The sequence below is a fragment of the Melanotaenia boesemani genome, chromosome 9 (assembly GCF_017639745.1).
Source record: "Melanotaenia boesemani isolate fMelBoe1 chromosome 9, fMelBoe1.pri, whole genome shotgun sequence".
Lineage (NCBI taxonomy): Eukaryota > Metazoa > Chordata > Actinopteri > Atheriniformes > Melanotaeniidae > Melanotaenia > Melanotaenia boesemani.
This window is the reverse complement of record NC_055690.1, coordinates 7203255-7218275: the sequence shown is the minus strand read 5'-3', so window position 1 is coordinate 7218275 and position 15021 is coordinate 7203255. Positions and strand designations below refer to the sequence as shown.

General features: G+C 39.6%; 1 protein-coding gene across 1 annotated transcript; it reads left to right on the top strand.

Moving 5' to 3' along the window:
• Positions 1-480: 480 nt before the first annotated feature.
• LOC121646680 (TRPM8 channel-associated factor homolog) lies at positions 481-13455 on the top strand. The gene is made up of 11 exons (XM_041995819.1): positions 481-1145; positions 2403-2619; positions 2803-3088; positions 3286-3581; positions 4093-4267; positions 4419-4513; positions 5372-5582; positions 7612-7848; positions 8588-8811; positions 11592-11705; positions 12350-13455. Exons 1-11 carry the CDS (start codon positions 499-501, stop codon positions 12590-12592), a joined length of 2745 nt encoding a protein of 914 aa, XP_041851753.1. The 5' UTR covers positions 481-498; the 3' UTR covers positions 12593-13455.
• Positions 13456-15021: the final 1566 nt, after the last annotated feature.

Here is a 15021-nt window from a genome sequence, read left to right as displayed (position 1 = left end):
CAATGAACATGTGAGCACACCAGTTAGGGCCTTGTATGGTGGCTATGCCTCGACTGTGATGTAAGCAAGTGCCTCCAGGTGTGTAAATGACAAAAACTTATCTAAGGACGTGCAGTTTATCATGTATCATCTTGTCAAATCTTTCTCAGTTGTTCATTGGCTGATGCCTGTAATCCCTCCTCATACACTCTGTCTTATCTTTTCTTATATTTCTTTTAAATAGTGCCTCCCCATTTCCTCTTTAGCTTCGATCCTCTTCTGCAGTCAGATAGAACTCAGCTGAAGACTGAATTTACTCTCAGGTAAAAGTAACTTTTCAACTTTTATCTAATAAAATTTACTTTAAATGTTGCCATAACTTTAATGTGATAGATCTATAAAAATGTTATTCTATTACAGACAGGAAGCCTAAGTGCTGAAATTCATCTTCATTCAGCACACCTTCCCTGCACCAGTCACCCTCTTTGACCAACTTTCAGATCATCTATTCCTCTCATCATGTCTAACAAGCCAACCCAGTGTTATCATGAAGAGGCCTACAGATCTGTGATGACAGGTGTGAAAGAGCTGGACCTGAGAGGTTCCGCTGTGCCCTGTAACCTCCTGCTGACTGGAGAAAATGCCTTTCCTTTATTAATGAACAGCTATGGCCAAGTTCTGATGGCTGCTTCTTCATATGGCCGTGGAAGAATTGTGGTTTTGAGTCATGAGAGCTACCTGTTTACCTTTCCTGCTCTGGTAGAAAAGGCTTTAAACTGGCTGAGAGGAGGAGAATCTGGAAACCCCTCAGTGGGGATACAGAAAAGCCTGCAGGCAGTTGCTGATAAACTCAACAGATCGGTCTTCCAAGTCAGCATTATGGAGGCTTTTAGTGAAAGTCTGGGTGTTGGTGCTTTTGTAACAGATGCCTACAGTGTTGGTGCAAATCCAAGAGAGCTGGTGGCCTTTCTGAAGTCAGGAGGAGGAGTCCTGATGGGGGGACAGGCATGGTACTGGGCTGCAAACAACCCTGATAAAAACACAATCCTTCAGTTTCCAGGGAATAAAGTGTCAGGGGTGGCAGGAATCTACTTTACTTCAGAATATGGAAATACAGAAAACCTGCCCATTTACCCTGAAATCCCATCCTCTTGGAGGTTTATAGAGTAAGTGCTTCCTTTTTTATTACAAATTTTATTCTTTTTTTTCACATCTTTTTTTATCATGTCATGCTTCACCTTATGGGCAAATCTTACCAATACACTAAATGCTTCAGCATAAGAGAAACAAGCAAATGCATCCCTTGTCTTTACTGCAGCGATTTGTCCTCAGCAATAAAAATTTTTATGGTGGTGGTAAAGTAGAGTCTATCAATGTGGAGAAGGGAGAAGAAAATATTAGGGATAAATGGACAAATGAGAATTTGTAAGGTTCAGGACATCTTCAGCACATACATGACAAAATAACCAGAAAGTGTTTATGATTTTATACTTGTTTTGGAGCAACTTTAAAAAAAAATATTTTTATAAATTTCTACCTATGGTAGTTAATTTGGTAGACTCCCTGGAAGCCATAAAGACGATCCACATCCTCCTTTTGCTTAAACCCATCATGCTATTATTGTGTGAAAGGTTATTGGCTCCATTTGAATCCCTCAAAGTCAATGGTACCTAAAGTTATGGAAAAGTAAAGAATAAAAATTACATGCAGTCATTGGAATCAAGTGGTTTGTCGTTGATCTTGAGCTTCAATATTTGCTTCAGTGAAGTGAAATCAGAATTTTTGTAGAAACATTTTAGTGAAAAATATAGGTTGCATGGCTCATCCTTATACAGATGTAGTTATCCTCCATCTGTTCTGTGCTTGTCTTTGCTGTCATAAGTTACCAATAAAGTTTTAGCATTCTTTTTTATTCATTAACCAGTCTGAAACTGGTCACAAGCAACCGGAGACATTAAGTTAAATATATTTTCTATGAACTGGTAATTGTCTTGGATTTGGAGTTGCACTGAATGACAATCAATCCATCAATCCATCAATCAATCAGTCAATCAATCAGTCAATCAATCAATCAATCAATCAATCAATCAATCAATCAATCAATCCATCCATCAATCCATCAATCAATCAATCAATCAATCAGTCAGTCAAACTTTATTTATTAAGCACTTTTCATACAGTAAAATGTAGCACAAAGTGTTTTACAGATTTTAAAAAGCATTAAAAAGAAAAGCCCTCCACGTACCACCGTACACCTTAGACATGCCCCAATTTTTTTTCTTTCTTTTACCAAGTTGCTGAGAAACAAAACTGTTTGGTGAATAATCTTATTTATCAAATGCAATAGTGAAAATGCATGTGCACTAACTTTGAGTTTAGTTTTCTCTCTGTGCTTCTGTTTCCATCATCTTCCCTTAATACAGTGTTGGGAAAAACTTTGAGGATGACCTGGAATTCTTGCTGAAAGGGATTTCAGGGTTTGAACTTCATCCAGATCTTGCGTGCTCTGAGGCTCTGGTCCACGGTCCTCTAGCTTTCCCCATCGGCATCACTGAGGGTGGACGTGCACTCTTGGCAGGAAGCTATTATGGTCTGGGCCGGGTCGTTTTGGTGACGCATGAAAGTCTTCTGCAAACAGAGGTTTATTAATCTAAGGCTCAAACTTATTATAATGTTTTTTAAACATGAAAATGTTTTGTGAACCAACAGTTACTTTAAATATCCTTTTTCTAGACTTTAGCTTGAGATAATTTGTTATTGACAATTTTAAATGTAATGAATGTTTTCTAAGCCCTTTTCTGATCAAACTGTTATTAATTTCAGACAATGTCATCATTTTGGAGGAATGCAGTTCATTGGTTGGACCAGGGCCGGAATGGAGTCATCGGTTTTGAGCCAAAACTCAAAATTTTACCCAATCTAGAGTTAAAATGTGAAAAGACAAGGTTCAGGCCAGACCTGAGTGTATATGTGTGCACAGCATACAGTGATGAACATGTTGAGGAAATCCAAAACTTTGTGGCAGAGGGGGGAGGCCTGCTCATTGGTGGGCATGCTTGGTGGTGGGCATCAACAAACCCAGAGCAAAACCCATTCCAAGACTTTTCAGGTAGGTTTTTATTTCACTATCACACACAAGGTACCTGCACTGTCACAGTAATATAATAATGTATAGGCTTGTTTTTGTGTGCTGAGTTTATCAACAACAATTATCAGACACAAGCATGCAAATAAAAAGCAAATATACAACAGGATGTTGCACTGGAAAGGGTTGCAGGTCAGATCTGTGTATGTCCTGTGTTTCAGGAAACAAGATCTTGAACAAAATGGGCTTGAGCTTGTTGACAGACACACTTAATGAAGTTTCCTACAAGTGCTCTGAGCCGAGCCAGGTCAGCCAATTCCACTTTCGTCGTCTTCTCCATCGCTTCGCTGATCACGTTACTGACGGCAAAGACCTCACCAAACAAGAGGAGGACCTCCTTCCAAAGCTGCAAAGGGAGTGCAGCAACTTCTTGAGCATGAAAGCTTATAATAGCTTCTTCTACAGACAGGTGTTCCTCTTCCTCACTGACATGCTGAAGAAGTGTGGCATACCACAGGTGGGCAACCATGAGATTTAACAAATTAACTTTATTGTATGATAAATCTACAATGCAAGAGGTATGACATTTATTTTAAAAAGAAGTTAGTCCAAAACATCTAACTTAAACTAAAACCACTAACAATAATAATAATGATAACAATGATAAAATTATTAATTATAAAAATAATAATAATAATCCTCCATCTTTAATGATGAGCACAAAACAATTAAAGGAGTCCTGACTAGGAGAGGTGGGAGACGCTAAATCATTAAGCATCAAAAAAAAAAAAAAAAAGCATCAAAGTTGTGCAGCCCTAGCGCCAATAAAAACAAATGTATGAAAGTAAGTTGTTATCCTCGGTCTGTTCTATGCTTGTCTTTGCTGTCAAAAGTTACCAGTTACCCTCTAAAGTTTTAGCATTTTCTTTCATGTAATAACCAGTCCTAAACTGTTGGATGTCAAGCAGCCGACAACTTTAAGTGACAGAGATCTGGTCTCTAAGTGTTCATGTATACTATATTTCAAGGTGAGTGAGCAGAACCCCGTGAAGACTCCAAAAGACCGTCTACTCCTCGATGTGGCAACCAAAGTCTTTAATGTTTCCCCAAACCAGGATGCCCTTCTGCCCTTCCTCATCAAGGATAACCCATCACTGCCTGTCAGCTACAACCAAAGGATCAAGATTAACGCCAAAACAGCAGGTCAGACCCTGCAAATGTTTACACATGAATAAAATTCAATTAAATCTATAAATTATATCTGTGGTATCTCACAGTATGACATTTTATAATACTCTCTTCTGCTGGATGTACATGAATGAATTCAACATCTATGGTTCTGCTTGTGAAACAGAAAATGAAGAGTGGATCAGTACAGGTCTGTACCTCCCCCCTGGCATGAAGACATACATGATAATGCCATCAAAGCTTGTTAACAATAGATGGCAGGTACAGTATATATTGCAGTGTAATAACTGTGTTTAATATGATCCTGTACATATTCTGCTAATTCAGGGATCTACGTCAAGCCCAGACTATAATCTGAAAATCAAAGAGGGAAAAGATGGCAGTAAATTTGGGGAAATTATGCAGCAAATGAAAAGTTATTTCAATAATACAAATATCCATAGTTTAAGAACACTTTCACCCTGGCCTGTCTACCTGATATAAGGCTTTCTCAGTTAGCGTCACAGCTATGGTAGTATGGATCAAGAATGACAGTAAGTCTCTGGGGCTTAACCTAGAATCCTCACAGGTAAATCAGTCTTTGCGTGGTCTGTTGTTTACTCTTGAGCATAAAAAGACAAAACCTTCCATTGGTGATGATATGATTATAAACACAATTATCAAAGCGTGGCAGGATATTAAAAGATTGGAGGGGAAGGGAGGAATAACTGTTTTCCTTTGCACCAGTATGGGGCAAATTAGACTTCCTCCCTGGCACCATGAGGAGCTTTGAACTGTGGAACAGTACAAGGATTACCACTATTGGTCATTTATATAAAAATGAAATATTACTTTCCAACTGTGATAATGAAAAACCTGCATTCACACCCGGAGTGGAACACCAATCTGAACACGGGATATCGATGATATTTTCCCAGCCAGGAAACCATATAAAGTACAAGCAAAAAATGTATCTGATAAAGAGTCAGATATAAAGATGAAAGGTCTTTTGTGTGTGTGTGTGTGTGCGTGTGTGTGCGCGTGTGTTAACTTGTGTATGGTGGTTAAAGTTGTACTGGATGAACGAAAGGAATTTTTTCCATGTCCAAATGAATAACTCATATTCTTTGTCATTCTTAGATCCAGATCAGTTGCCAGTCTGATGTGCTGAAACATGAACATTTGAAGAGACCACCTTCTGTTTGTGAGCGATATCCTGTAACCTCTGAGGTGATGCAGGTGTGGAACCTGTGGGGCGGGCTCATCTATCTGGTGGCTCCACGTGACATAAAGGTGGATGGGGAAGAGGTTATTGTGCAGGTGGCTGTACCAGCCCCTTATTTCAAGTCTGGTGAGTGCGTGACTGCTCATAAGAGACGGTAATGAGAATCAAATGCTTGGTGATTATGTAACTGCACAAAATAATTTTCAAGATATTAAACTGACCTTGTCGCCGGACATTTTTTCTTATTGTTTTTCTAAAAAGAAAAAAATATTAACAAGCAAGTTTTGTACAAGACTATCAGGCTTTTTTTAAGAACATATGTCTAACTTTTCTCATTTTTTCTTTTAAGTATGACATATTTGTATGTATATTTCTAATGTTGGTCCTAATGTACATTCTTTGAAAAAATGTGGTGATTAAAACTATCCACATTTTGATAACATTCATAAATTTGACTATGCCTCATTAAAGACTTGCAAAAATTTTTTAAATGTATATTTGAAACCCATTGTTTATAAAAGCAGTGTTTTGATTCAAATCTCATGCATATATGATGGACCATTGGACTTGTAGTTTAATTTGGGATGGTGCATGAATCAAATAATGTTTTGGTGTGATGTTGTTATCTGGGAAAAGGTTTTTTCATATGCTTGAAGTCCTATTCAGTGAGTTTTTTTTTAACTTCTTAATTGTCTGTAGACCAGTGACAGGAGCAAGTAAAATTTGAACTATCTCTACGAGCTCAAGAATGACTGCATAGTGTTCGGTACCTTTAGTTGTATCAATCAGAAATGGCAGAAACAATCATTTGCCCTGAGGACTGTTTCAGCTAATGTGCTGTAGGCAATAGGGCTTGGTTTACTTCTAATATCAACTGGAGAGTAGGGGAATCCAGTTAATGCAGCATTGAAGCTAAGTCTAGGTCTCCCATAAGAACTAAGTGTTTCAATACACACTTTATTTCTAATGAAGCAATTCCTTCAAAAATTACATTCATCATGTCTTGGGGTGTTTGTTGGATCAAGTTAAATGCTAAGAAATCAATTAGTTTGCTTCTTCTATTTATACCATTTGTAGTTTTAAAGCTGTTTCTGAGATACTCAGTGTTGGCCTTCTCAATTTTGCAACACTGCCGAACATGTCGTACAAATATCCGCTCATCGAAGTCATCCTAATCTAAGTGAATTTGCATGTCTGCCAATAAACATTCACACTGCCTGCATTTACAATATGCAAAACAGACACCTTCTTTAAACCTGCGAAGCTCATGTTGAACCAAAGTATCTCCACATATGGAAACTACTGCTCCAAATGTTTCACGTTCCCAATTGCCAGTTTGAATTGTCACTCCATCATATAGCATTACTAAGTCCTCATGCAGCCTTTGCAAAATTCTGTCAACACCACATCCAAAAAGCTCACTTTTCTTTGCAGTGGCAAGCAGACGAAGGGCAGCTAGTTTTGAATGATATTTAGGATTAATATTCTTGCATCCAACCTGTACTGTGAGATCTCTCCAGCCAGTAAAAGTCGGTCCGACATTGACTCTTGTCTTCTCTCTTGCTCTGTTCCTTTCTCTGTTTATTTTCCTCTCTTCCTTTGATACCTCTTATGTTTCCAAGGAATTTGTTGTGGTCAGATTCAAGGATCTGCCTGCTACCACATCAAACTCCTCATACTGCACACCAAAATGACTAACTACCCTTCCTATGGACTTTTTTTTTAACTTGTTTAAAATAACTCTTGATGATTCAATTTATTAACATAAAGATGTTTAATTTCTCATGTCTCACTAATGTTACCACAGTTATCACAGCAATATATGTGAGTGTGTGTTAGACAGAAGAACACAGTCTTTTCCTTTCTTAGTATATGTCTCTTGCCTCACTGATAAAGTCTTGCTCTGCCACTGTTGGTCACCATAATTGCTGCATATGCATACAAACATTACTGACTAACCTACAACGATCCTCATCACTAGAATGAATTTACAATGTAAACATAATAGTATGGTCAAATCTTTGCCTACGAAGACATAATGTACATGTCATTAGAAGTTCATGTTGTAACCAATTCCTGCCAGCTTTACATTTTTTGATGAATAATGTTTCAATGGTGTGTTTTCATCATAACATCCACCCTTGTTTTCCTTCAGGTGTGACGACGGCTGATGATTGGTCCATGCTGCGTGCGGCCCCTGCACCTTGGGCAGAGTTAGAGTTTGACAACATCATCCTCACAGTTCCCTCACATATCGTCCGTGATCTGGAGCGCCCTCACGAGGTGGAAAAACTCTGGAATGACATCATGAAGGGTGTTGCAGATCTGGCAGCTTTACCACAAAAATTTGACCGCAAAGAACGCATTGTTGCTGATGTGCAGATTTCTGCAGGTAAGAGTAAGAATTATGAATCTTAAGCTGCATGTGTATTGAAATTGAAAAAGGGAGGTTTAGAGATAGTTTTTTCTTTTAACCTTGTCCTATCCAACATTATGACAACAACATTAAGTATTATTCTTGATCTCTAAATGTGTTAAGAAGGGAGAGAGGGAACAGAAAAGAAAATGAGTGAAGAGAAGAAAAGGGAGACAAAGGTACAAAATATCGAAAACAACCTTTATACAACCTCTAAACAACAACTATGCAATCAAACCCAAACAAAAACAGTGTGAAACAAAGGAAAACAAAGTGTGAAAACAATGAACGATGACCACAACAAATGTATTTGTGTGTGCGTGCATATGTGTGTGTCTGTGACAATACGAGATATGAAGAATGAATTAAGTGACCTTGTGAATGCAACCGCGTCCCCTCCATGGCTGACAGAGAGGCCCCCAAGCATCAGGCAACCATCCGCCACCACAGAGCATGGAGCCCAGACAGCCCACCACAGAAACAACCACGCGTCCACCCAGAGGGAGGCAGAGGCAGGCCGATATCAGAGCCCCATGGCTATGGAGCGTGGGCCCCAGGGGACAGCAACCCACCAGCCCCCTTAGCATGAATCTCAAGCAGGAAGCAGAGCCCTGTGTCACTGCTTGCCCATGGCCCATGGTTTCTCTGCTTGCAGAGGAAAAAGAAAAAGGAGAACAGATTAAAATCACTGATTGTTTTTGTGTTTTTTAACCAGGTTGGATGCATTCAGGCTATCCCGTTATGATGCCGTCCTCTATAGCAGCCGAGCTGTTCAGACCACAAGATGCCAAGACCACAGGTCTCTGGGGAGAAACTCATGAACTGGGACACAACCAACAGAGAATCTGCTGGGAGTTCAAACCACACACAACTGAGGCAACATGTAACCTGTGGTCGGTGTATGTGCATGAAGAGGTGCTGGGACTCAACAGGGCAAAGGTGGGTATTTTTTCTTTCTCTCCTGATGAGAAACCAGAGAAGCTAAGTTTCTAAAGGCTTTGTCAGACATGCACTGTTTTATGCATTTGTGATACATCAATATGGAGATGAAACTGATTTTGTTTAAAAAAGAGTTTTCTGTAAAGACAATCGTTTTAAGGAATGTCTACATAAACATATCTGCCTGGCCTGTAAGTGGAGCTGCATCACTGCCACAGAAATATACCAAAAAACAGAAAAGACAAGGAGGGGGCACATTAAATCATATAAGTGGATTTTGGATTTTTTTTTTTTTTAGATTTTGCTATAAAAGCCATATCATGCTTAGGAGCTTCTGCAACATGAACACATGGAGTTCACACAAGTGCGTTAAGAGAAATTTGGATCTATCGGTTCAGAAAAGATACATATAGGTTGTAAACACGGAAAGTTTGGGAGCTGGTTTAACAAAATAATTTTTGAGCTGTTAAATCACAGGTCCCATGTAGAGGTGTCGTCCAAATGATAAACTAGAAGCACTCAGAGAGCGCAGACTTCCGCCTAACCATTGTAATTTATTTATTTACTTATTTATTTGTTTTTCTTTTTGTTTTGCCAATGATTGTGGCCATTATTTTTAAGTTAGAAACTTTAATGGCAAAATTATCCCTATTGACTAGTGGTTACGGGTTCTTTGTGGTTTCCTGTGGCGCTGGACTGGGCTGCTCTGCAAGGGGTCCTGTGGTGGGCTGTGGAGGCCAGGGAGGGGGTGGGGGTTCTGGGCTGTGGTGCCTGGGACTGGCCCCTCTCCCTTCGAGGTGGGCTCCATATGTGCCGGGCATCTTGGCCTGCCTTGATGTGCTGCCTGGCCGGTCTTGCAAGAGGGACGTTTGCTTCCCTCTGGATTTCTATCCCCAGACCCCTCTTCTTTCCTGCTCTCTCTCTCTCTCTCTCTCTCTCTCTCTCACACACACACACACACACACACGTAGGGACTTGAGAGGCGTGCACATCATGTGGGGTGGAGCGGAGGGGGCCATTTAAATGGCCTCTTCAGCTGCACCCTGTGGCGACTTGCCTCTCAGTTTTAATTAACTCAGACACAAAACATAAGAAACAAATCACAAACAACATCTGTGGGGTGTGCCATGTAGTGCATGGCAGGTGGGGCTACTAAGTTGGCCTCACTCCAAGCACAATGCAGTCACTGCCCCTCAATTTCAATTGCAAACAACATACACTTCATAAACAGTCAGGAGCGGGGAGGGGGAGGGTAATGGGGACCTCTCACACCCCTGTTCCCCCTGGGTGTGGCCAAGGGCAGGCAGGGGGAGGTGGTTGCCCAGGGAGTCGGGACCCGGATTGGCTGCACTGATGGTCTACTGACTCTGAGGGGTGCCTGGTCTGCTACATCTGGATGGGATAAGGGGGTGGTTGGGGGTGGTGGAGGAGACTGGACTTGGGGCTTACCCGGGACGTCCCCCACGGGGCATGCTGGGAGGGTTATGTGTGACATAATAATATTGATAGTGAGTGCTTATGGGTACAGCGCAGGGGAGGATGTGAGTGAGGGGTTATATGGGGTGGAGGTTGGGGTAGGTGGAGGGTGGGGGAGGGGTGTCGATGGCGTCCTGGTTTCCGGGGTGTGCGGCCGGAACAATGGGGCATGGTGCCGGCCCTCCGCATCAAGGGTGGTGGGGGGGGGGGGGGGGGGGGGGCTGCCTCTGAGCTTTTGGGGCTCTGGATCCTTTGCTCTGGCCACCCTGGATAGCCAATGCCTGACAGGGCCGGCGGTTGCTGATTTTGGCCCACAGGGGCCTGTGCCCCTAGACCGTGGAGGACTCTGGGGCTCTCCTCCTGGTGGGACTGGGGTTGTCTTCGGGGTGGGGTGGCTTGGGTTCGTGCTCCAGGTTGGCTGCTGGTGGCCCAGTCTGGCCCTGGTCTGCCTCTAGCCTCGCATTTGGTCGCATTTGCACAATCTCACTCACCAGTCCTCATCACTGGTCACTCATTCTTCATACTCTGCATGCTGACACAGTCAGTGAGTTGTCCAGCGGGTTTATACGCTAAGATATATATATATATATATATATATATATATATATATATATATATATATATATATATACATATATATATATATATTTTTTTTTTTTTTTTACTCTGTGAGTGTGTGTCTGGTACTTCAGTTGTTGTGATACTTTTGGGATATGTCTTTTTGATTTGGTTGTTATTTAAGAACCCTTGATCACTGGCAGCTCTGTTTTTCTGTAAAAGCTGGAGGAAATTTTTTGGTGTGTTTATCTAGCAGTTTGTTGTCTGGTGACAGTTTGGTGAAGGGTTGATGGCTTCTGTCTGTGGTGTTTATGTCTCCTCTTTCTTTTTTTTGCTTTCCCTTTTGCTTCTTTCTGCTGTCTTCCTTAGTGCAATTTAGATTTTACGCAAACCTAAATGAAAATGGAAGCTCATAAGAGCCCTGAAAAATATCCAAATATACTTAAGTCTTCCTAATTATTCTTAATAGTTAAGAATTTTATTAAGCTATTAAACACAATCTTATTAATTTGGGTTAGATACAATAATAATAAAAGAAGAAAAAATTATGACAGGGACTGCAGCAACTAATCATAAAGAAAACTATAAGGTTAAGACAGATCTGTTTTCTACTAATTGTATGATGCCATTAGTTGGACACCTTGATAATGTTATTGTTAGCAATTATTAATTTATTAGAGGAGTTTATTAATACTTTATTATGATCAAAAATTATTTTAAACATAATTTAAATGTTCATGTTGCAGGCACATCCTGAGATGACCTTGGAAAAACGAAAGCACTGGGTAGACGAGTATGTTAAGGAAGGCAGGAATCTCGAGAAGTGGAATGTTTGGACTTGCCTGGAGACGTATTTACAGGTGACAGAAATTACAGTAGTAACTTCTGCATAGAATATAAGCTTGTGTTGTGCAGGAGTCTGCGTTAATACACAAAGGCTCTGTCTTTACTTTACGTCAACCTTTGTTTTCTATTGCATGAAATCTTTTTCACTATATCATGCAGCCTTGTAAAAACGTTCAACGTGATACGTTTTACGTTTTTACAATAAATTTATCACGTTATAACGTGAAAAGGTCCCAGTTTTTTTCATTTGGGTAACAGCTCCACGCTTCTGTTTTATTTATTCATATATATATATATATATATATATATATATATATATATTATAAATCATAAACTCTCTTAATAGTGTGCCTTCAAAACTAAAGGGTTAATCCTCTTGATCACATCTCAGTGCTTCATGGTTGCACTCATGCCTGTACTTACTGCTGTCCACCATGTTCAGATCACCCACACATGTTAATATTTGGTATGAAAACTACAACAGAAGTGAATTAAGTATGAGGGAAAACAAAAAGTCATACTGTTGTTTATAAACTTTGTAACTGATCATTTCACACATGAGAAAAGTCCCAGCACAGCTGTCCTTTAACACATGTTTAGACTACAGCTATAGAATTAGGATGTTAATCTCCTTCACCTGTCTCCTTCTGTCTCTCAGCTCCAAGGAAAGTTTGGCTGGGATGCCTTTAAGAAGGTGTTTGCTGCCTACCATGACATGAGCAACTTTCCCAAAGACAACAAAGGAAAGATGAACCTGTATGCTGAAACTTTCTCCCAGACTGTGAAGATGAATTTGAGTGAATTCTTCAAGGCCTGGGGATGGCCTATCGAAAAAGCCACTGAGGAGAAACTCTCCAACCTGCCGCCCTGGAGGGATCACCCCATGGTCCAGTACAGCTGAACCTCAGAATAGATCTGGTTTGTAGTGTGGACTGACCTGAGTTTGCTCATCATTAGTCATGAACTGCGTGTAGTTCTGTATTAAAACAGTTATTCTGAATAATCAGAAAATAATGTGTCCAAATCATAAAAAGTGTGCTTGTTTGATTTAAAGTTGTGTATTGGGCTTAATGAAGAGATGAAATGATTCTTCAAGTAAGGGAGAACTTTAAAAAGACATCATAAAACCACTGCCTGAAATTATGTAGAAAAATATCAAAAATGCTGGGAAAACTGAGCTAGTACATCTTCCATGTGGCTTGATATTTAAACCTCACAATCAAACTATTTGTCTTACATTTTTTGTTTTTTGAGTGCATGAAATCAGTTTAATGAAGCATCCCAGTAAGAATAAAGTCAGATGTGACTTGGGGGCCGAATAGTGGCCATCTGTAAATTGAAAGGTTGATCCCTGCTTTCCAAGTCTACATGTGAAAGGTACTGAACTTTGTGTTACCTCTGATATCTCATCAGTGTGTGAATGTGTGTGATCACATCACAAGTTCGGACGGCGTTTAGCTCAACTGGTTGAACGGCCGCCCCAAGTACAGTGGCTACAGCTCTTCAGTGCAGTGGGTTCAGGTTTGAGTCCCTACATAGGGCCTTTTGCTGCAGGTCATTCCCTGCTCTCTATGACCCCCTTTTAAGTCCAGCTACTGTTAATTAAAGGCCACTAGAGCCCAAAATCCTTAGCAAAAAATCTTTTTTACTGTATCTGCTGTTTAATGTCTGTGTTTTCTTTTAATTTTGATATAGTTAAACTTTAAAGCTTGTCAGGTAAATGTCTTCAAAAGTAAAACAAAATAAAATGGGCAAAATTTATATTCTTCTGTGATGTTTCCTCTTTAATGTTTCTGTTGGGGTTTCTTTGTGTATATAAAAAGGCACATGTATAATAAATATGAATAAAGGGAAATGTATAAACATGACTAAATAGTGGGAAAATTTAATAGAATGAAATTCCCTCAATATTTAAAAATAAGTCTTGCCCATCGAGTGCAGATCTGTGTCATGCTTGACTCCTTTAAGATGTTGGTGGGAGAGGACACCACCTGCAGGAATAGAGCCTTCATGCATAAGTAGCCAGCAAAGTGTCCATACAGTTTATTTCTCTTCATGCTCTGTAGGTTTTTCTCTCTTTGTTTACAGGAAATAGGCGTTTATGATAGTAAAAGTGTTTTGTATGAATGAAGGCCTGACTGAACACAGAGACCTTGTAGGAACCTTCTTAGCCATCCAGTTCTCGGAGGAAAAAGGTGGGTTACTCCACGTTGAGCTAAACAGATTTTTACATCCTTCCTACTTCTAATTTGATGTTCTTTTATTTTTAACGTGTTAGAGATAAATTAGTCTGATGGATTAAATATTAAAACAAATATTTTTTCTTAAATTTCCAACACTGTGTGTGTTGAAGAGAAAACTTTCTACCTGGATTCCTGTAACACAGACTTGACTTGTTTGGGAATCAAACGTCTACAAAGTGTTTTCTTTACTTTTGTCTCCCCATCTTTTCATGATTTAGTCAGATATTTATTTGTCCACTATCATATTGAGTCTGGAGCAGTAACAGGTTCAGTAAATGCTGAATCAGCATGTCACCGCTGAAAACTTCAAATTTTCAAATCAAATTTTCAGATTTAAATGAATATTAGAAACATTATCTTAATGCCCTTCAGCATGTTTATATACTTCAGACATGCTTCCCATCACAGTTAAAGGGGAATAAAGAATATTATAACTGCAGCATATTCATCTCTGTCATGTTATTAATCAGAGATTGAAACCTAAGTTATAACCACACGGTTTTCCTCCCTGACTCACAGATAATGTCCCAGTTAGCCTCCTCAGTCCCATTTCAGACAAGCATGTAAATAAGTTCTTATATTAAAATGTTTTGGTTAGTTTTTGCAAATTTTACTCCAAAGTCTGAGAAGTTCTTACACATGGGACTGTTTAATAGAAAATGGGAATTACATTGTACATGTTTCACACTTTTCACACCTCGTTTAAATGTCTCAAAAGTGAATATCAGAGAAAAAAAATAGCATCTCAGAATATAGAATTTTTTAATCTTTTGTTGTTTTTTTTTTATATATAATTTATTATTTACTCACATCCCAGAATATAAAAACATGCCTCTTTTCTTCTGTCCTGTAACTTCACCTGACCTTGTTTTATGGCAGTTTCGGTGGCTTTCTGTGTTTTCTTCTTCTGCATTTTCAGCATCACAACAGACTCCAGTGCATGAAATTCCATGTGCAGGGATCAGATGGAGACTTACATCCCATAAATGTAGGGGGAGAACAGACACCTAGCTGTCTACTTCCAGCTTCTTGAATAGATTGTTTTCTTCGTTTTATTGCATTATGTTTTAATAACATATTAAAGAGT

Bases quoted from the DNA above. Each gene is read 5' to 3' on its own strand.
- LOC121646680 (XM_041995819.1), top strand. From the start codon at position 499: ATGTCTAACAAGCCAACCCAGTGTTATCATGAAGAGGCCTACAGATCT. The intron at 4,268-4,418 runs GTCAGACCCTGC...CTTGTGAAACAG, and splicing joins GATTAACGCCAAAACAGCAG to AAAATGAAGAGTGGATCAGT. The intron at 7,849-8,587 runs GTAAGAGTAAGA...TTTTTTAACCAG, and splicing joins TGATGTGCAGATTTCTGCAG to GTTGGATGCATTCAGGCTAT.